Source organism: Sturnira hondurensis, unplaced genomic scaffold, assembly GCF_014824575.4.
Source record: "Sturnira hondurensis isolate 20B ecotype Veracruz unplaced genomic scaffold, ASM1482457v3 Scaffold0022977, whole genome shotgun sequence".
Lineage (NCBI taxonomy): Eukaryota > Metazoa > Chordata > Mammalia > Chiroptera > Phyllostomidae > Sturnira > Sturnira hondurensis.
In genome coordinates this window covers 1,027,592-1,049,299 of record NW_028095608.1, presented here as the reverse complement: position 1 = coordinate 1,049,299, position 21,708 = coordinate 1,027,592, and the positions used below count along the sequence as shown (strand labels likewise).

At 42.1% G+C, this 21,708-nt stretch overlaps 1 protein-coding gene and 1 non-coding gene across 2 annotated transcripts; both read left to right on the top strand.

Annotated features, from left to right (window-relative positions):
• Positions 1–639: 639 nt before the first annotated feature.
• TOMM20 (translocase of outer mitochondrial membrane 20) lies at positions 640–21,234 on the top strand. The gene is made up of 5 exons (XM_037037301.1): positions 640–953; positions 6,344–6,390; positions 10,122–10,203; positions 16,838–16,980; positions 18,884–21,234. The coding sequence occupies exons 1-5, from the start codon at positions 833–835 to the stop codon at positions 18,926–18,928; spliced, it is 438 nt and encodes a 145-aa protein (XP_036893196.1). The 5' UTR covers positions 640–832; the 3' UTR covers positions 18,929–21,234.
• LOC118980689 (small nucleolar RNA SNORA14) lies at positions 1,370–1,504 on the top strand. Its single transcript, XR_005065190.1, has one exon. It is a non-coding gene; the product is annotated as a small nucleolar RNA SNORA14 (small nucleolar RNA).
• Positions 21,235–21,708: the final 474 nt, after the last annotated feature.

Genomic DNA, 21,708 nt, shown 5'->3' with positions numbered 1-21,708 from the left:
AAAACCAAAGGCCAGATTAAGAAAGTAAAGTGTCTGCAGGCTTAACAAACGACGACCTTCATGTCACTCGGGGCGCACCGCTTCGGCGGACCGGCCCAGCAGCGGGCAGAGGACCCAGAGCCCTGGGCCGGAATGCAGTCTGCTTTCTGCCCAAGGTTTTGTCTTTTATAACTTAACCCGCATATATAATGCTTCGTGTGGTTATAAAACTACTCACCTTTTCTTTTTTCCTTCCATCTCTTTTACCGGTTATATTTTTCTAGCACTGCTGCATTTTACTTTCTTCCACTCAGGATACCATATTGTAACATTATCTCGAAACTAGTAACTAGCTACGGTCCTTTTTTGGACGATTGGGTTGTGACTGAATTTGAAACAAGTCGCAAACTGGCAGCACTTCACAAGAGAAAGTGAAGCATTTGACGTCACCACCCTTCCACCTCCGCCAGCCCCAGTCGTGCGTACGTGTTCGACCTCTCGCACACTCTGGACGCAGACCCACACACTACAGCAGGCGTCTCAGAGAGCCCGCCCACGCCTCTTGCGCAGACGCAGAAGAGGCTCGCTCCCCTCCGCGCAGGCACTGAGGCGGGCGGCCCGGGGACCTCCGCTCAGGTACTGCCGAGGACTGCCGGGGGGCTTCTGCTCAGGCATTGCGGCGGACCGCCCGGGGCCCTCGGGTGACGGAGCCGGAAATGGCGCGTTCGGCCTTTCCTTTTCCTTTGCAGCGAGCGCCAGTTTGAGCAGTGCGGTCCTCTCCGTGGTGAGAGTTCGTAGCCAACGGCTTCTCTGGCCCACTCGGCTGCCGATTCCTCACTGCAGTCGGGAAAAGATGGTGGGCCGGAACAGCGCCATCGCTGCTGGCGTGTGCGGGGCCCTATTCATCGGGTACTGCATCTACTTCGACCGCAAGAGACGGAGTGACCCCAACTTCAAGAACAGGCTGCGAGAACGTGAGTGAGTCCCCTGCCCCGAGCCTACTGACTCCCGCCATGGCCGCCGCTCTACCAGTGCTCCCTCCCTGCTGGGTGGGCTCGGGGCGGCCGCGTGGTGCTTAGTGCCTGGGGCGGGGAGCCACCAACCGGAAAGAGGTGTCGGCGCTGTCGCATGCCCCCGGGGCTGCTCTTTTCCCTGCGTGATCCCTCCATTTTGGTGGAACGGGAACGATTTTCCCATTTTGTTTTCCCCACTTTTGTCGTTTAAACGCACTCTTGTCTGTATTAAAATTTATGGCGTGTGTTGTGGGGAGCTTGGCTTTCTTTTTTGCCGTTCACCTTTTAAAACCTATTCTTAACTAGAAAGCCCCGTTTTTTATATTTTACGATTTTCTGGGTGAGCCCAAGCCCGCGAATACGACGCAGTATAGTCGTTGCATTCTTAAACCCTCTTGGTAGCTTCGGTCTAAGTGCTTCCAAGATATGAGTGAATGCTACAGAAATTGCAGGAGAGTCCAAAGGGCTGCGCTTCTCCTGTGGCTCAGTCTTATTTCATACCTGCGACATCCGTTAAGATTTTTTACGAGAGGGAAATCATGTCACCACAACCTTTGCGATCTTTGAATTCTGGAGGCGTACTCACTTGCAACAATAGAAGAGCAAATCTGTTGGAATGAGAAGTAGTTTGTAACTTATCTAGGTTGGTGAAACAGTTAATTGAAGCTAAATTTGATATGTAAGTTACTGAAGCTCAGGAAGTACAAAGTGATTATTCTATTTCATAAGATTTCTTTGTTCAGTAGCCACGTGTGGCTAGTGACTACCACGTTGGACCACTCTGACCTCAAACCATCTACAATATGACAGCGAATTCCCGATCTCTTACGTTTTAGGAGGGCAGAGACACAAGTAATTTATTTAATTAAAGGTTAGGTAGACTAGTGGAAAGAATGCTATTTTGGATTTGACACTGAGTTTCCCGGCCTCGTTTAGTCACAGGGTAGCAGCATAATCTTGGGATTTCTGAGTCTTATTTTCTTTTAGTTTGTAAAGTCAAGTCAGGTAATGCCACTTGGCTTCTGGCTGGTTTTGTGAAGATTAAGATGTTTGAAGTGTCCACCACCTTTCCTGACAGAGGGCCTTCCATTAATGTTGGCCCTAAGTGTAACCATTGGAATTTCCATCAGTTTCCTATAGTTTCAAAAGATGCGTATCACTGTAGGAATGGATTAACCCTTTCTCCTTTGGGAATGCTGCGATCCTTACTGTTGGAAACCTTGAGGAAAATAATTTTTGGTTGAAGAAATAGAAACTATGATTTTAGACAGATTAAGAAACCTGTCTTTTTTTAAAGTTATTTTCCATCTTTAATTCATTAATTTACTTTCTCACTTGAGCAGTAGCCTAATGATTTAAGTGGTCAGGTTTAAATTATTAGTTGAGTAACCTTGGGCAACCTACTTCAAGGTTTTAGTTTCACCTTTGTAAAATGATATAACAAAGGTGGAGTTCAGTTGAGGTTTGGCCTGTAGTAATTGATGAATGCTGGAGATTGATTATGAATATAATTTATTTGATATTTCTTAAGCAATTCAAACTTTTCCAGAGTAGTTTTGTGATCTGATTAAAGATAATTGTATGATTGGCTGATCTTTGAGGGGATCTTGCCTTTGTGTAATTAAATTCAGTTCAGTTAATTTTTAGGATTTTTTTAATCTTTTATTTAATTTTATTTTAATTTTGAGTTTTTATAGTCTAATTTCTAATAAAATAGCTGCATCCGCAGAGTTTCTCAGATGGTTCACTTTGGCTTGTTAGTGAACAAGCCTAACAAGGCTTTGCCTCTTTTTTAGGAAAAGAGGCTTTAAGTTTAAAAGAAGAGTTGAGATTAGGTCAGGGATTCTAATTTCTTTGGATTTTTGTGTGTGTCCCATTAGCAATAGCAGATTATGAGGCCTGTTATAGCATAATTTTTATTCAACTAATCATTAATTGAAAATTGACTTACAAATTATTACGCTAACCACAGGTGTGGTTTTACTTATCCAGTACTGTGTAAAGTGATGCATCATTTTTAAATATTTTAGGTAATTTTGTTTAAATGAATGCTACTAGAATGACTTAGATTTGGGACTTGTTAGATTATACTTTTCTGTATTTTTTTATCTTTAAAAGATTTTATTTGTTTCTTTACTTTTAGAGAGAAGGAAAGGGAGGGAGAAAAAGAGGGAGAGAAACGTCACACACACCCCAGCCCCCAACCAGGGACCTGGCCTGCGACCCAGGCATGTGCCCTGATGGTGAATCAATTGGCAACCTTGTGGTTTCCAGGAGAGTGCTCGGTCCACTGAGCCACACCAGCCAGGGCTTTAATATGTGTTTTTTAAAAGTAGACAGTTTAACGTGTTAAGCTTACACAATAGCCCTTGAGATTTATAGCCAATACTGAGTCAAGGCCTGATTTTGCTGATTGGTTTGCTAGTCTGTTATCTTGTGTCCCTTTATCAAAGAGATACTGTATCTGAAAATAAGTTAATATAACAAGTTTTCTCATGAAACTAAAACTAGAATTGTAATCTTATTGCTAGAAATTTAAAGCAATTAAGGAATCTTTAAAGTTGGTAATTGTATCCAACATTCAGCAACAACACCACCCTCCTCTCCACCGCATTGAAAGAGCAATTATAAAAGTGGATAGTAAAGGCCCTGGCTGGTATAGCTCAGTGGATTGAGCTCGGTCCTGCGAACCAGAGTATCGCGGTGCGATTCCCAGTCAGGGCACATGCCTGGGTTGCAGACCAGTTCCCAGTGGGGGACACAGGAGGGGCAATCATATAATTGGTATTTCTCTCCCTCTCTCCTTCCCTTCCCCCCTAAAGTTAAATAAACAAAATCTTTTTAAAAAAGAAGTTAGCATTTAAAAAAAAAGTGGATATAAGGGAAACTAAGTTTCTCTCTACTGGGTTTCTTTTTTCTTTAACCATTTTTATCATTTTACATAAATTGTGGCTTTCTCTGTTTATTCCACAAACTTGCCATGTTCATTTCTGAGGTGCCTTTTACTTTGATGGGAACATCTTCACTTCTGCAGCGTCTAGAGGCAGCTTAGAGTAATGCCAGAGTGAGTACTTGTGCTGTGCAATTCAGCTGCCTGGGTCTGAGTACCTGTGTTCCTCTTAACTGGTTGTGGCCTTGGTCAGTTTCCTCATCTGTAAAATGGGAATGATAATAGTACATGTCTTCATGTTACTGTGAGGATTAAATCAGCTAATTGTATCATTTAGAATAGTGTCCTGGCATGTAGTACCTAAAACTTACCGAATGCTTACCTTAACATCCCGCTGCTCCTCACCTTCACGTCAGTTTCCTCTATGAAGTCTTCCCTCCATCCATCTTCTAGTTTTGGCTCTCTCCTTGCAGCATTAGTCTGTGCTATGATACTTAGGAATTAGTTAACATAGTCTGGTGTCATTCACTATTTCCTGCCTAAAGAGAGCCAAACGAAACTCTTAAGCAAGTTGAGGATAGAAAATGTTACATGTTCTTTTTCCCCCCAGTTAGTTGCCCAGTGATGAAAACCTAGGAAAGGTGGTTTGTTAGGAAAAAGAGGCAGTCTTCAAATTAATATGTAAGATCAACTTTAACCTGTATTTTGCTGTTGAAAACTGCTAAAATTGTATTAAACCCTATAATGGTAGCACTTTGTTTTATGGGGGCGAGGGTTGGCAAGAGATACTGGTGTGGTTAAAGCCAGTTTGTAAGGTTGGATGAGAAAAGAAGGCTCCCTGACCATAGTCAGTTGTGAGGCGAACAGATCACACTACCTCTTTGTCATGCATTGGGATTCGGGTTTGTGGAGCACGTTTGCTTGCTTTATTACAGCTTTGTTTCTGATGGTAGTAAAGTTAAGGGAGGTTTGTCTTTGGAAAGCAGGGGTTTATGTGCTTGAGGTCATCCAAGTAATAAGTATAGAGCCTTACCTTTCTTAGGAATGTCACATGGTGGTTCTCCATGTCACTGGTAGCTTTTAGCTCAGGAATAGTATTGAACTATATCAATAACAAATGCTTATATAGCTTGTTATAAACCAGGCACTGTAAAAAGTACTTTACCCACAATAACTCATTTTATCCTCACAGCACTAGCGCAGGTACTGTTCTTAGACCAGTTTTGCATAGGAAGAAAGTGAGGCCAGGTCAGTGTAACTTGCCCATGGCGGCACTGCCAGTAAGTGGAAGAGCTGGCATGTAAACAAAGCCTGTGCTTCCTCTGTGCCAGCACCTTCACGTGGGGTGTGCTATTAACTGGCAGTTTAAATGCTGTTAGTGTCCTATTTGGTTGTAAGGGTTGACTAAGTGACAATTAAGATTTTAAACATCTCTTACTCCTGAGATGTAATATTGTTGTTCCATAGCAAACACAAGACAAAAAAAAACCAAAACATCTTAGACTGTAGACAGAGGTTTGTTTTTCTCATTTAGCCAGCAACAGTTGAATTAGAAATTTGGCGTTTTTGTCAAATGCAGAAACTCTTCTCTTCCTTCCTCCTCCCTCCCTCCCTCCCTCCCTCCCTTCCTTCCTTCCTTCCTTCCTATCTTTAGAGAGAGGGGAAAGGAGGGAGAAATACAGTATAGAAACATTGATGTGTGAGAGATTGATGTGTGGGGTCCTGGCCCACAACCCAGGCATGTGCCCTGACAATTGAACCAGGTGGGCACTCAATCTACTGAGCCACACCTGCCAGGGCTATTTCTTCCCTCCCTCCCTCCCTCCCCCCTCCCTTTCTTTCTTCCTTCCTTTTTAAAATTTTTTTAGAAAACTTTCTTGCCCTGGCTGGGTAGATCACTTGGTTAGACCTTTGTCCCGATATGTCAAGGTTGCTGGTTTGATCCCTCATCAGGAAACGTGCAGGAATCAACCAATGAACGTATAAATAAGTGGAACAACAAATTGATGTTTCTCTCTCCTCTCTTTCTCTCAAAAAATCAGTGAATTAAAAAATTAAAAAAAATAAAACTTTCTCAGATGCTGAGTCCCCCTGTCCCCATTTAAGAATGCCAATCAGTGTTCAGCATTCAATAAGTAGAATCTGTTACATTTCAGTAATGAAACTCCCTAAGAGTAGTGGCTTAATTCTTGCTCGTGTTTCATGACCTGAGTTGGTTGGGAGGGAAGGCTTGCTCATCTTGTAAATGGCTGATCTGAAAGCCCCTGCCTGGAAAAGTGACTTTGCCCAGAGCTCCTTGACTTGAACTGTTCATGTGACCTGACAAGTGGACTGCACAGAGACCTGAGAGCCCAACAGTCAGTAATGTTTTGGAAAGAGAATGAATGACTGCCACAGCATTTGGACTTATTTTGATTCATATTTTACTGATGACAAAATGAACATATTTCATTTGTTGCAGGAAGAAAGAAACAAAAACTTGCCAAAGAGAGAGCTGGACTTTCCAAGGTAATACTTAATCTATTTTTTGTTTAAATTGTACAGGGGCAGGCAAAAGTAGGTTTCCAGTTGTGAGTAGGAGAAACAGGTTATTCTTGTATTATTATGATTGTATTTTTCATATGAACAACTGTAACCCTACTTTGCCCACTCCTGTATTGTATACTTTATAGAAATAATTACTTAAAACTCTATTTCAGGTATGTATTTTGAGGAAGCTAGCTTGATGATGTTTTTTTTTTATCTGCTAAAGTACTTTATTTTCTTTTTTTTAAAATATATTTTATTGATTATACCATTACAGTTGTTCTATTCCCCCCCTTCAATCCCCTCCACCCACACCCTCCCTCCCCCACCATTCTCCCCCCCTTAGTTTATAACCACGTGTCTCAAGTTCTTTGGATTCTATATTTCCCCCACTATTCTCGCCCTCCCCCCTATCCATTTTCTGCCTACCATCTATGCTATTTTCTATGCCTTCTCCCCTCTTCTCCCTCTCCCACCCCCCTGTTTCTAACCCTCCATGTGTTCTTCATTTCTATGGTTCCACTCCTGATCTAGCTGTCTTCTTGGTTTGCTTTTGTTTTAGGTGTGGTTGTTAATAACTGTGTGTTTGCTGTCCTTTCACTGTTCATCTTTTTCATCTTCTTTTTCTTATATAAGTCCCTTTAGCATTTCATATAATAAGGGCTTGGTGATGATGAACTCCTTGAACTTGACCTTATCTGAGAAGCACTTTATCTGTCCTTCCATTCTAAATGAAAGTTTTGCTGGATAAAGCAATCTTGGCTGTAGGTCTTTGGATTTCATGACTTGGAATACTTCTTTCCAGCCCCTTCTTGCCTGTAAGGTCTCTTTTGAGAAATCCGCTGACAGTCTGATGGGTACTCCTTTGTAGGTGACTGTCCCCTTATCCCTTGATGCTTCTAGGATTCTCTCCTTCATTTTGGTCTTGGCTAATGTAATTATGATGTGCCTTGGTGTGTTCCTTCTTAGGTCCAACTTCTTTGGGACTCTCTGAGCTTCCTGGATTTCCTGGAAGTCTATTTCCTTTGCCAGACTGGGGAAGTTCTCCTTTATTATTTGTTCAAATACGTTTTCCACTCGTGGCTGTTTCTTTCCCCCTTCTGGTACCCCTATAATCCGGATGTTGGAACGTTTAAAGATGTCCTGGAGGTTCCTAAGCCTCTCCTCATTTTTTTGAATTCTCATTTCTTCATTCCTTTCTGGTGGGATGTTTTGTTCTTCCTTCTGGTCCATTCCATTGATTTGAGTCCCAGTTTCCTTTCCATCACTATTGGTTTCCTGTGCATCTCCCTTCATTTCAATTAGTTTAGCCTTCATAAGTTCCTCTAATTTGTGACTTTGTTCCTCTAATTTGTGACTATAATCTACCAGTTCTGTGAGCATCCTGATAAATAGTGTCCTGAATTGTGCTTCTGAGAGGCTGGCAATTTCTTGGTCGCTTAGAGTTATTGGCTCTGGGACTTTGAGTTCTTCTTGTGCCATCTTTCGGGTTGTTCGTGCCTGTTCCATAGCAGGATCAGAGCCCTAAAGTGTTCACTAGAACAGGGCAACTCAGTCGCTGGGTTGTGACGTTATAGGTGGGGGCGGGGTCAAAGAGGGACAATGGCTCTCACTGGTCTTGCAGGGCAACTAAGTCGCTGGGTTGTGACGCTGTATGTGGGGGCGGGGTCAAAGAGGGACTATGGCGTCCTGTCCGCCGCCTGCCGCCACGGCCCTCACCGGTGCCGCAGTTGCTGCCATCACCGGGCCCACGCGTTTCGTCCCACTGCACGCGAGTGTGCCACCGCCGTCAGCCCTCGCCCCCTGGGGCCTGCGTGGTCTGTCTCACTGTGCGCGAATATGTGCCCGCGGTCTGCCCCGCACCCCAACTGGTTCTCGTCTGCCTGCGCGCCTGGGTCGGGGGCCCTGTCCTGCCAGACCCTGCTCGCTGCTGGCTCCGCCCCTCTTACCGTCCCCGTTGAAGGGTTAGATGTAGTCGGACTTCCGTATAATTCAATTTTCTGTCCTTTGGTTGTGTCTTTGTTTCTCCAAACCTTTGTTGTATTCAAACTTGGTTTGGGAGAAGGCACAGTGTTTCCACCTATGCCTCCATCTTGGCGGAAGTCTTGATGATCTGTTTTAAACTATAACTTGCTGCTTTTAGGAATAGTTAAGTGAGTTCAATTGTAGATTATCCAGTCCTTCGTTTCCCCCTCCCCCCCTTTTTGGCCATAATAGCAGACATCTTATCCTCTGAGCACTCTGTAAGGGCCACTGAGGTGGCCCCTAGTCTCCAGAAGACATTTAGACCAGAAGGCTCGCACATCACTCAGCTGCTTCAAAATAATAAAGTAAAACATTTATTATTTTTTTCTTTAGAGAAGAACCACGTGCAGTTCATTTCAAGAGATATATAAGATTATTCGCACCCACTGATCCAGAATCTCATCACTTGACATTTTTTCACCTAGTTGTAATATGTAAATTAGGTATAAATCTTTCTATTCATTTTTTTCTTTTTATAGATCCTGTGTTCATGATTATTTTAAATGACCACATAGGTTTATCTGCTTGATAAAAAAATGTTCTGTGACATGTGTAAGTAAATTAAGTAAATGTTAATCACTGTGAATATAGCTTTTCTATTTTATTGACATTAGTTCCATTGTCTGGATTCCCAGGACTTGGACTACTGGATCAGGAGTGGTTCTTTTTGAAGCAAGTTGAAGCAAAAACAAAATTAATGGATAAGTGTTACATTTTGTTATTTTGAAACAGTTGTAATCAGTGCAGCAAACTGCCTGGGCATGGTCGTAGTGAAGTTAATAACTGGGAGACAACCATGTACTTGCTCTGTTGTGTCTAAACTACCTTTCTGAGATGTGTTTGTTTTTAGTAGTCAATTTAAGGGTATAGGAAATGGGTATATTAAAGACGTATCGATGTGTATTTTTAGATTCAGGTATGATCAAATTCTTGGTGTATGTTGGGGTAGTCAGAGATGCCTTCACTTTCAGAAATTAAAATCTTTTTCATCCATGTTGCATAATGGGAGTGATATATATATATATATATATATATATATATTCCAAGAACCAAAACCGTACAGTAGTAGAACTCTAGGGTTTTAAATAAAAAGAAACTTTTTAATAGTAAGTTTACATTTTTAAAAAGACAAGCTAAATAGCTGGTGATATATATTATCACAATCATTTGGTCTGGTAATATGTAACAAACTGTAAAACAAAATACAGAAATGCAAACTTAATTAAATAAAGCAGTTTACAATTGTAGTAGCAAAAAGTTAAAAGTACCTCAAATGCCCAACAATGATTATGTAACTACATTTTATTAACATTTAAGAATAATCTTTCAGAGCATGTAAAATCTATACAAAATAATGTTGGAATAGGAGAATATGTTGATTACAGTTACATAAAATGTATGATAATGATGGTCAGAAAATGGTAAGTGTGTATTTTATGGTAGCGGTATTTGTATTCCTTATTCACTTTAGGTTTGATTCACAGCTTTCTAAGAGCTGTTCAATACCAGTTTGATCAGTAAAATTTTTTACATTTATTTCAATATAGATACTAAACTAAGCCTTACGAGTTTTGTTAAAGAGTAAATTTCAATTTTTTTGGTTTTATTTTTAGTGATATGATTTTTTATGTATTGGTTATATCCCCTCACATCATTTTGTTATTCATTATTGAATATTCTACTTCCAGTTACCTGACCTTAAAGATGCCGAAGCTGTTCAGAAATTCTTCCTTGAAGAAATACAGCTTGGTGAAGAGTTACTAGCCCAAGGTAATAATTATGAAAAAAAACCAAAATTCAACCAAGAAAATTTGAAATCTACGTGGCTTTATTTAGCAGTTTATGAATAGGGCAGCATCCCGTGTAGCAACTAGAAGGGCGCTCTTTCCAAGGGGTTGTGCAAAATAGAAGGTTTTTGTAGGAAGGAGGGTGGGGTGTGGGAGTTATTAGTGAAAGAAAAGAAAAGGTTCTACTGGGGACATCTCTTCTTTGGGGGGAGAGAGAGGAAGGCTTCTTACCATGCAGATTGCTTTTTTTCTGTGGAGTTGGGGAGGGGCCTAGATGACAGAGTACTTTATTGGTTCTTGACCAGACTGGTTCATTAAGATTATGTTTCTGGCCCTGGCTGGTGTAGCTCAGTGGTTGAGCGCGGGCCTGCGAACCACACGATTGCGGTTCTGTTCCCAGTCAAGGCACGTGCCTGGGTTGCAGGCCAGTTCTCAGTTCCTGGCAGGGGATGCACAAGAGGCAACCATACATTGATATTTCTCTCTCTCTCTCTCCTTCCCTTCCCCTCTAAGATAAATAAATAAATTCTTTTTTTTAAAAAAAGATGATGTTTCTGGGAGGGGTTGGAAATGCAGTTAGATAGGATTAAATCTAGGTTTGGTATCATGGGATTTTATAGCACAAGTGACACTGTAGGGCTGATGTAATTTTTTTTAATAGTTGTTAAAAGACTAGAAAGAAAACTAGGTAGAATTCTTCCCTCTGATCTAAGTTTTTGGTGATAAGGGGCATTTTCAGTGTACTGTGGTTACCAAACCTGGTGGTTCTGATGCCCATTGCACTCAGAGAAGGCATTGCTCTGAGTGAGGCAGCACGTCTTCCGCAGAGGATAAGGTTTATTCAGCAGGTAGCCAGACTTGGCAGGAGTCCTGGGTGGACAGTCTTGGAACCAAGCCGTCTAGGAAGGAATGGGGAAGGCAGGAGGAAGCAGAAAGGAATTCCGGGTGGGCTGTGTCTTTGGCTGAAACCTGGGTGCGGACAGCCTTGCTTCTGGGTCCTGACCGCAGGGCGGGTCTGTGCACAAAGGACCTGCCACAGGCGGGTTAGGGTTCTGGCCACCGCTGGGCCTGCTGGATTCATTTGCTGGCTCTTGGGCCTGGGTGAGCCCCCGGGACCTGGCTCACCCAGCCTGATCAGGGGTCTCCAGGGCACTGTGGAGGAGGCCTGCTGTTAACTCCACCACAAGACACTAAAAACTAGGGGAAAACTACCAGGTTCTGGCCTCGGTGTTAGGACCCTGTTTCAGTACAGCTGTTTCTTAAAAAGTTATTCTAACTTATGTCTAAATACAGTCTTGTGCCCTGGCAAGTGTGGCTCAGTGGGTTGGGAACCCACTGGCCTGCAAACCCAAGGGTCACCAATTTGATTACTGATCAGGGCACATGCCTGGGTTGTGGGCTGGGTCCCCAGTTGGGGTGTTCAGGAGGCAACTAATCCATGTTTTTCTCCTCTTCCTCTCTTCCCCTCCCTCTAAAAATAAATAAATAAAACCTTTTCAAGTAAATCAGTAAATAAATACAGTCTTACATTGTTGTCATGTAATGACATTTTGGTCAAGGGTGGACTACATATGCAGCGCTCATCCCGTAAGATTGTAACGGAGCTGAAAACTTCTTGTTGCCTAGGAACGTTGTAGCCGTTGCTAGGCAGTGTGGCTCTTTTTCAGCAACATATTAGTTATGTGTTTGTTGTCATGCCTGGTCTAAACTGTAGGGAACAGGATTTGTCACCCCAAATCGTTTCTTCAGCATAAGGATTATTTTAGCCTGGGCAATTTTAAGAAACACTGACATGGGAGAAGCTCTGAAAACGAAGGAGAAGTTTCTCTATGTAAAAAACATCTACACGTGTAAGGAAATCTTCCTTTGACAGGGTGTGTCTCCCTCCTTGTACTGGGGAGAGGGGGGTGACCTTGTCTCTGGAAACCTGTCAGTGCAGAGGACATCGACTTAAGTCTAGAATAATCTCACCTTGTTTACTGTGCTGTTCCTGGTCACCTCCTGTAACTGACTTCTCCTCACCTCTATCCTCTTCTGTCTTCTGCTGAAGAGGGTGTTTGAGGGGGTGGCTTTGGCCACCTTAGTGAGATTCTTCGTTTTGTTGGGTCTCTCAGGAATACAGGCAGTATCCATGCATTTAAGCTGCCGCCGCCGGCCCCCCTCCCCGCCGCACAAAACCTGCTGCACTGCCAGTTGTACAAAGTTACACTACCTTTCTGTGTTTAGATACGTCAATACTTAGCACTGTGTTACAGTTGCCTGCGGTATTCAGTACAGTAACCTGCCGTGCAGGCTCGTGGCATGGGAACTATACATCTGGGCGTGTGTAAGTAAGTGCATGGTGATGTTGTGTAACCACATATTTCCCAGAATGCAGCCCCGTCGTTACGCAGTGTGCGACTGTTTCAAGACAAGCTCTTAGGCATTTAGTAATGTGAGGACTGTGTTATTTAAGACTGGCTCTAGAAATCAGTTTTTCTTGTGTCAATGCATTTTGAGTGAGTTTTATGTTCACTTGATACAGAGAAGATAATGAATAATCTCTACACCACAAATGGTGCCATTTTAAGTAGTTTAGAGAATATAGTCATTGCATAATACTTAAAAAATTTTCTATTATGAGATTGAAAATGAGAACTATAATTCATTCAGTAGTTTAGTCTTAAAGTATTTACAGATATTTTTACTGTTAAATTATCTCTTCTCTCAAAAGTAGCTTTAAAGTAGTTGCTGTCATTAATTTAAAAAGTGTTAAGTTTTGCCCTGGCCAGTGTGGCTTAGTTGGTTGGGCATTGTTCTATAAACCGAAAGGTCATGGGTTCAGGCCCCAGTCCAGATAAGTACAGGTGGCAACTTGTAGATCGCTCTCTCACACACCGATGATTTGCTCCCTCTCTTTCTCCCTCTTTTTTCCTCTCTAAGCATGTCCTGGGGTGAGGATTTTTTTTTTTTTTTTTGAGCTTCAAGTTTTTCTTACTCAGCTCTCTATTATAAGAGATAAAGACAGTATTGCACTATATGCTTTTGGGTTTTTGTTTCTTTTATGAGAACAGATTAAAGGTTTAAGATGGTGACAAACCATCTTTACCTTTTGTTGTATCTTTCTCAAGAAATAACTTTTTGCCCTGGCTGTTGTGGCTCAGTGGATTGAGCGTCAGCCTGCAAACCAAAAGAGTACTGGTTCAATTCCCAGTCAGGGCACATGCCTGGGTGAGGCTGGGTGAGGTCCCCAGCTGGGGGTGTGCAAGAGGCAACCAATCAATGTTTGTCTCTCTCCCTCTCCCCTCTCTTTAAAATTAAATAAATCTTTTAAAAATTAAAAATAACTTTTTTGAGGAAGTAATTATCTTTGGATTGTGAAGTAGGGTATAATACTTAAGTAAAAAATGGAAAAATGCCTTAACACAAAATAATTACTTGACTTTTTGCCCAATACAAATAAGAAAAATGTGAGGTTTAATCATATAGCACTGAAATCCTCACAAGGATTATTTGAGAGGCTATAATTATCTTACTTAAAAAAAGACTTTATTAGCCCTGGCTGGTGTTGCTCAGTGGATTGAGTGCAAGCCTGTGAACCAAACAACCACGGTTCGATTCCCAGTCAGGGCACATGCCTGGGTTGCAGGCCAGTTCCTAGTAGGGGACTCACCAGAGGCAACCATACATTGATATTTCTCTTCCTCTCTCCTTCCCCTTTACAGGGGAAGGCCCCTCTAAAGGTAAATAAATAAAATCTTTAAAAAAAAGACTTCATTAATTTTAGAGAGAGGGGAAGGGAGGGAGAAAAGAGAGGGTGAGAAACATCAATCAGTTTCTTTTTGCTTATGCCCCAACTGGGATCTGAACCTGCAACTCAGGCCTGTGCCCTGACCCAAGAGTGAACTGGCAACTTTTTTCTTTGCGGGGTGATGCCCAACCAGCTGAACCACACCAGTAGGGTAATTATATTCCTTTAATATCTGAAAAGAGAATTTTGCATGTGTAGTGATTCATATTTGTTTTTAAGGATGGCAATGATTCAGTTTATGCAAACATTCTCAATTAAATGTTCTTCATGCTCATAAAGATGTCTATACTACCAAATTTTCTTCTAACTCCCCCAAAATACAAACATTTTAAATTAATTGATGAACATAAAGATAGTAGAATATAATGTACTCTTTATTACTTACATTTGGATTATCTTGGAGATTCCTGCACTGTGGATTTGAGCTGTCTGTGTTATCTGATTTGAGGTAAGATCACTGTTGGATCCAGATTGAGGACAGTTACCTGTGGTGATGGGGCAGGTTAAGGAGGGACAGGGAACAGTTGATCTTTTGTCCAAGATCAGTCCTGCATTTCAGCCCAACATACCCAGAGAATTACTTAACTCAGTTGCCAAGCTTGGTTTCTTTTGGTGGAAACTACCAGGCCAGCCAGAGGTAGAAGACTCCAATGGTCAGGCTTAGAATACAGGTCAGTATCGGAGTAAGCCAGGTGGGGAAGCATATGCAGTTTGGGCAGTGAACTTTATCCAGTTTCTCCTTCATCTCAAGCTGTGTGACTGGGGTCAGGCTGCACGTGCAGAGGGGAAATGGCTTCCCCTGTGGTGCGTGCCTGCAGTTGTTCACACATGGTTTGCAGTGCATTTGGTGTCTGGGAGGTGTCTCAGTGATCCCCTGTGTCCCACGCACACCACTCCAGTAGCTGTTGCCACTTAATACCTGTGTCTAAAGATGCAGGTTGTGATATGTCAATTCATGCGAACACATTTTCAAGTAAATTTTGTCCTTCGTGCTCATAAAGGTGTCTAACTTACTACCAAAACTTCTACTGTCCCCAGGCAGCCATGTAATTCCCTTTGGTGCCTGTAAGTCAGTGGCTGAAATGACTGTTCTGTGGCCAAGTGGCACGTTAATTTTCAAGTCAGTGGAGCCAGTACCCAGTCTCTTGATGGAAGTGCAAGCCCATGTGGAAGACCCAAGTCTTGTATTTTATATTTTCTTTTTTTTAAAAAAAATTATTTATTTATTTAATAAAGATTTTATTTATGTTTAGAGGGGAAGGGAAGGAGAGAAGGAGAGAAATATCAATGTATGGTTGCGTCTTGTGAGTCCCCCGCTTGGGAACCGGCCTGCAACCCAGGCATGTGCCCTGACTAGGAATTGAACCGCGATCGTGTGGTTCCCAGGCCCGTGCTTAATCTACTGAGCTACATCAGCCAGGGCTTATATTTTATATTTTATTTTAAATGCTTCTTTGCTGAGTTCTGCTTTTTAAAAATTTTTTGAAGGTTTTATTATTTTTAGAGATATGGGAAGAGAGAGGGGGAGAGAGAGACATTGATGTGCAAGAGAAACATTGATTGGTTGCCTCTCGCATGCTCCTAACTGGGGGGACTTTGCCTGCAATCCAGGCGTGTGCCCTGACCGGGACTTGAACCTGTATTCCTTTGGTTCACAGTCTGGCACTCAATCCACTGAGCTGTACCAGCCAGGGGGTTTGTTTGTTTGTTTGTTTGTTTGTTTTAAAGACAATCTCTAATTTCTTTTTAATTTTATTGTGAACCTTGAATTGCTTTAAAAAATTCATAATAAAAAAGATTTTTAATAAAGTACATTAAAAGGATTTCCTGCATTGAAAAGTCCTGTACAGAATACGTAATTTAAAACCGTATTTAATGGTGTAAAAAATTCACTTGCTTTGAGAATTTGGGGCAGTCTTTGGAGTTTGATTTCAAGTGGAATTAACTGAGGACAGGGTCCGCCTCTCGGGTCCTTGCTCAGTCAGGCAAACCTTCAAAACTATATGCCTATGCCCTGGCTGGTGTAGCTCAGTGGATTGAGCATGAGCCTGTGAACCACATGATCGCGGTTCGATTCCCAGTCAGGGCACATGCCTGGGTTGCAGGCTAGTTCCCAGCAGGGAACTCACGAGAGGCAACCACACATTGATATTTCTCTCTTTCTCTCCTTCCCTTCCTCTCTAAAGATAAATAAATAAAAACATCTTAAAAAATACTATATGCCTGATGTAATTTTTTTTCTTTCAAAGGTTGTACAACTATTGCAGGAAATTTGTAGGTAAATAAAAAGAAAGTAAATCCTACTACTCGAAGATAATCACTGTTTTTTTTACCTGCTTCTTCCTACCACTTGTGGTAATATGACCGTTTTGCTCATGACATCACTTAACCCTTTTTAACTTACATGTGGTGATGTAGTGCAAGGGACTAGTTTAAGATGAGATTGGCTCTCTCTCTGCCTCAGTCCTCAACTTCCTGTTCGCTCTTCTCAAGAAGAGTGTTCCGTTGTTAGCAATTTCTTATGTAATCTTTCAGAAATACTCTGACTGTATAAATAGTAATGCACGTAGACATTTCTGTACCTTAATTTTCCCCCTTTTGTATGTATATTGGAGATACTGCATATCAGTGCATATAATCTGGACCATCCTTGTTAATGGCTTCATAATATCAGTCATATGAATGTACAGTAGATTATTTCCAAGTTTTTAGTTGCGTGATATTTTTGGTCTGTATCACTTAGTGGTACAGTGAAGACTCTAGAGTTGAATTCTTGACAAAGGCAGAGGCTTTCTGGTTATGTGTTACTTTCATGTCAACCTTCCAGGCGAGTATGAAAAGGGCGTGGACCACCTGACCAACGCGATTGCCGTGTGTGGACAGCCGCAGCAGTTGCTGCAGGTGCTGCAGCAAACGCTCCCGCCGCCCGTGTTCCAGATGCTGCTGACTAAGCTTCCCACAATTAGTCAGGTAAGGGTTTGAAACGTTACGTAATAAAAGTAGAACCTATGAATTAAATGTTTTAGGAACGTTAGCATTGAGAAATGAGCCAGTGAAATGGTGCAGTCATGAAACTCATCCATATAGTGAAAATAGTACTTGAGACAATAGTGCTTTGAAGTTTCTTCCTGGATGGAAAAACATCCAGATGCCTGGGCATAAGACCTAGTGATCGTGTCCAAGAGCTGGATCAGGAAGTGTGTCTCCTAGAGTTACGCCTCAGACCATAGTATTCAAATCCCAGAATTTAGGCCGTTCTCAACTACTTTCTGAAACTAGCTTTCTGCCTCCTCTCATGCGCGACTGTGCGTTCAGGTCTGGGGCATGACAGAAGAGCCAGAATGGCCTAGCCTGGCGAGTAGGTAGTAAAGGGCCCTGGACCCCTCTGACCTCACTTGTCTAAAGGCCCCAGCACCTCATGTCTGCCAGGGCGGGGTTTGGGCTCAGCATTATTTCACTACATCCCCAAATCCCTATTGAATAGGGCAAAAGGTTACACAATTTGTGTATACAACCCCTAACTTAAGAGTTAAGTAAAGTGCGTGCTGTTCTTTTAATCTTTGAATCTACTTGTTGGAAGGGCATACTGTTACATGTTTTAATTTCCACATTTGGTATGATTAAAACTTAATAAAATGACTGGGTAATTCTTCAAAATGACCTTCACTCCATTAAATTGGAAAGGGACAAAAGAAAAGACAGGTCCCAGAGATTTATTGGGGGAGAGGGTTGAAAAACCAAGGACTTGGTCTTAATCCTTTTTATTTTGACCGATACGGTTCCCTGCTGTATCAGAATCCTTTCTTTAATGCTATTTGCACTTTGAAAAACAGCATAGTATGTAGAGCTTTTGGGAAATTGACCTGAGAGTGATGTGATGTCTTGAAATATGGATGAATTCAGGACGAAGCCTTAATTCCTTTTTATAAAGATAACCTTCTTCAAGCGCTGGCTGGTGTAGCTCAGTGGATTGAGCGCAGGCCTGCGAACTATGTATGGGATTGAGGTTCGATTCCCAGTCAGGGCACGTGCCTGGGTTGCAGGCCAGTTCCCAGCAGGGGACATATGAGAGGCAACCATACATTGATATTTCTCTCCTTCTCTCCTTCTCTTCCCCTCTAAAGATAAATTAATAAAATCTTAAAAAAAAAAAGATGACCTTTTTCACTTAGCTAACTTGTCTCATGGTAATCTGGAAATGTTTTCAAAGTACTAATTTGAGAATACTGTATTTTTTTTCATATAATGATTTGGAGTATTTTCAGGCCAAAAGGGGAAATACTTGGAATATAGAATGATCAGCATTCTTAGCACTCATCAGTATTTTTAGTTTATGTAGGAATAAAGAGAGATCTTGAATTCATTTTTTTAAAGATTTTATTTACTTATCTTTAGAGGGGAAGGGAAGGAGAGAGAGAGAGAGAAACATCAATGTATGGTTGCCTCTGGTGTGTTCCCTGCCAGGAACTGGCCTGCAACCCAGGCATCTGCCCTGACTGGGAATCGAACCGCGATCATGTGGTTCACAGGCCCGCGCTCAGTCCGTTGAGCTACACCAGCCAGGGCCTTGAATTCATTTTTGTTTGGCTAACGTGTAATGTAATTGGCTAATGTGTAGCACAACAGAATGGTATGCTGCTTTTATTCACTTGAATTTTGAAACAAGACCAACAGTAGTTAAGAACATTATTTTCTTATATGATAATGTATAAAGTGTTTAATGTTGAAATCTCAGAATGGGTAAGCTTTACTAGATCTATTTCTTGGAATACAAAGGCCATTACTTTTTTTTTATTCAAACAAAGGGCATTTTTGTTGACCCTGATTAAATCTGTATACTTTGTAAGAGTTAAACATATTTTTCTTCTTTCAGAGAATTGTAAGTGCTCAGAGCTTGGCCGAAGATGATGTGGAATGAGAAACCAATGTCAACGTCATATCGCCATTAAAAATGTTTTTAAAACCCTAACTTGGAAGATGAGCGGCTCTGCGGGAATAAGGGCAAACTGGCTTGGTACGGACTGCCCTACACCAGATCTACCAAAGTCCGCTTTTACTTTGTGTAGATCTGTTCGTCTTTTATTTATTTTTCCCAGTGAAGAGTGTATCTTGATAGAGAGCTTTTCATTTTATAAATACACTATCAGTTACTGAAATACCCCAGATTTTGTTTATTCGTAAAATGTGTAATTAAAATGTACATATAACATCGTATTATGTACATCAGAAATAACCCAGTGCTCAGTTTTGAAAGGCATTAAAAGTAGGGGAAAGCTGGAAATTGCACTTTTTTTAAGCTAGTATATCTTGCTGCACATCAGAAAATTGGGTGGAAACATGATTGTGTTTATCAAAACTGGGTATTAAAGTCTTTGAGACCATGTCTTTGCTTTTAGTCCCGCAGAAGTGTGAGATGTACTGCTGTGCCCTGCTAACAGCCTCACCTGCCCTGTGCATCAGTCTGGAAACGTTTTGTTGGAGGCAGTGGCTTGCTGTGCTCTGGAGATTATCTCCTGGTGGTGTAGGTGCATGTAGTTGCGAATAACACTGGGAACTGGGTGTCTGTGTGCCCCCGATGTAGCTGTCAAGCTTCTCCGGTCACTGATGCCTGCCCACTTCCCTCACTCACGAGATGAGGGGATTGGCCTGTGCATTCAGAGAAGCGTCCCTTGCAGCTCCTCATCTGGTTGTGTTTCAGCATTACGAAATCCATCCTTCTGAGGGGCGATCAGGCCTTGCATTTTTTTATTCTCTGAATTTTGCATGCTTGCCTGACTTAGTATTTCTGAAAGTATTTTTTTAAGGCATTGTAACGTATTGTTTTTCACTGGAATCATGTGGTTCTGTCACTGCTCTTGTAAATTAATCTGAAATTTAACCTTTAAGGTAACAGATGATATGCTTGTAAAAACATATTTCTTTGCTTTTATCCTATGTACCTCCTTAATCCTTTAATCTGATTCATTTATCTTGTTGTGACGAGAGTAAGGTATAGCCTGTGGCTGGAGATGTGCAAAGACTGGAGGTGCTGGGACCTCTTATTCACCAAATGGTGACATCTGCAACCCCTGATTCAGTATCAGACCTGAGCAGAAGGGTCTTTGGCACTATAATAATGATCCGCTGAACCAAACGGCATCTCTGCTTCTGTTCTGTCTAAAAATCTGGAGAGACCCCAAAGTCTTTTCCTACGTGGATTAGGCTTTTTATTTTGTTTAACTTAGAAACTTCTGGAACCTTGGGTTTTGCAGTGGCTGTGGTACAGAGGCAAGAGTTTGGGATGTGATTCTGGTTTCTGTCTTTGGAGCACTGCCCCAGCCTTGGACAAGTCGTGTTGCGTCTCTGAACTTCTGTTGTTCTCCTCTACAGAATGAGGATTCTCACATTTAACAACTTCCCCAGGTACCTTTCAGGCTTGTGATCCTGAACCTTAAAACAGTGCTTTGTTTTATTACACCTAGCACGTGTTTTGGGGTGACCAGTAGAAACATGCTGGTTAGTCAGTTTTACTAATAGGATCTCCAATCCAAATCAGGGGGTAGTGGTCATTGGTCAGTGAGTGGAAACAGTCTTCTAGCTTGCACCCACCCAAACAAAACAAGTGTTCAGAACAGAGGCCATCAGAAGGTAGAGAAGAATGAACACAGGGCCAGAGGGAATAGAGGTGGGGGGGTTAACTTGGATCTGGGAGGGTATGAGGGATGGGCCCTGGAGCCTGGAGTGCATCCTAGTGGGATGTCATGGGATGTCACTGGGCTTGCAGCTAAAGACTGGCTTTGATGAAGGCTTGCTGCGGAGGTATTGGCGTCTTCACTTCAGAGCTGACTCAGCCAAGTGCACTTTCTTATTTAAATGAGAGCTTTGGTGCTTTAAAAATAGGTACCCCTTTTGAAAGCCAGCTGTGTTAGGTTAAAGAAAAATTTACCCCCGGCATGTAATTGCCAAACAGTTTCCTGGAACCAGGCAGTCATGCTGATGCTGGCCAAATGGTGCTCAGCCACAGATGGGAGCAGAGTGGTAGCTGTCGTCGTGTTCCCCTGTGCTTGTGTTGCACACATAAACTCTTTGGACATGGAAATAATTGCACATTGGCATGCCTTTGGGGGAAGAGATCTATTGTTTGGTTCCATGATTTGTACTTAAAGGGAAAGAGCATTTAAACAGGCTTATCTGGTGGTAGCAGTGCTGTTCTCTTAACAGATTCCTAGGACTTTCGTCCACACTTAACATGTAACACCTAGTACAGTGTGCGTAGTAGGCAAGCAGGCTGTCGACCTGCTTTCTGACCCTGTCGAATCAATCTGTGGTCCAGATTGTGTTAATGAAATGTTATTGCAGAAGAGATTATGAGATAATTGGTATATCATGCAGCTATCATACAGAATTTTCTTTCTAGTAACATAAATGCAGTTTTATCATTGCTTGTGCCTCAGCTGTTCAAGTGACTATTAAAGGGCTTGGAGAAAATTTTGGCTTGGTGTTTATTTGCAGAAGTGAATTCTGCTGAATTGGGTGGCTCCAAGTCATGGTACCTAAGCGTGTTTAGGTCACAGCATCCCTTTGAGGATGTTGTCAGCTGCACGGCTTCTCCCCAGGAATGTGCATTTGCCTTTGACTTCAGGGGATTTGCAGATTCCAGCTAAGGCCCTGTGCTTGAATGCCAGGCAGGTGAGGACTCAGTAGCAGTGGCTTTCCAAC

Coding starts and splice junctions, on each gene's coding strand:
- TOMM20 (XM_037037301.1), top strand. CDS start 833: ATGGTGGGCCGGAACAGCGCCATCGCTGCTGGCGTGTGCGGGGCCCTA. Junction 954..6,343: donor CAAGAACAGGCTGCGAGAAC/GTGAGTGAGTCC, acceptor CATTTGTTGCAG/GAAGAAAGAAACAAAAACTT. Junction 10,204..16,837: donor TGAAGAGTTACTAGCCCAAG/GTAATAATTATG, acceptor TCAACCTTCCAG/GCGAGTATGAAAAGGGCGTG.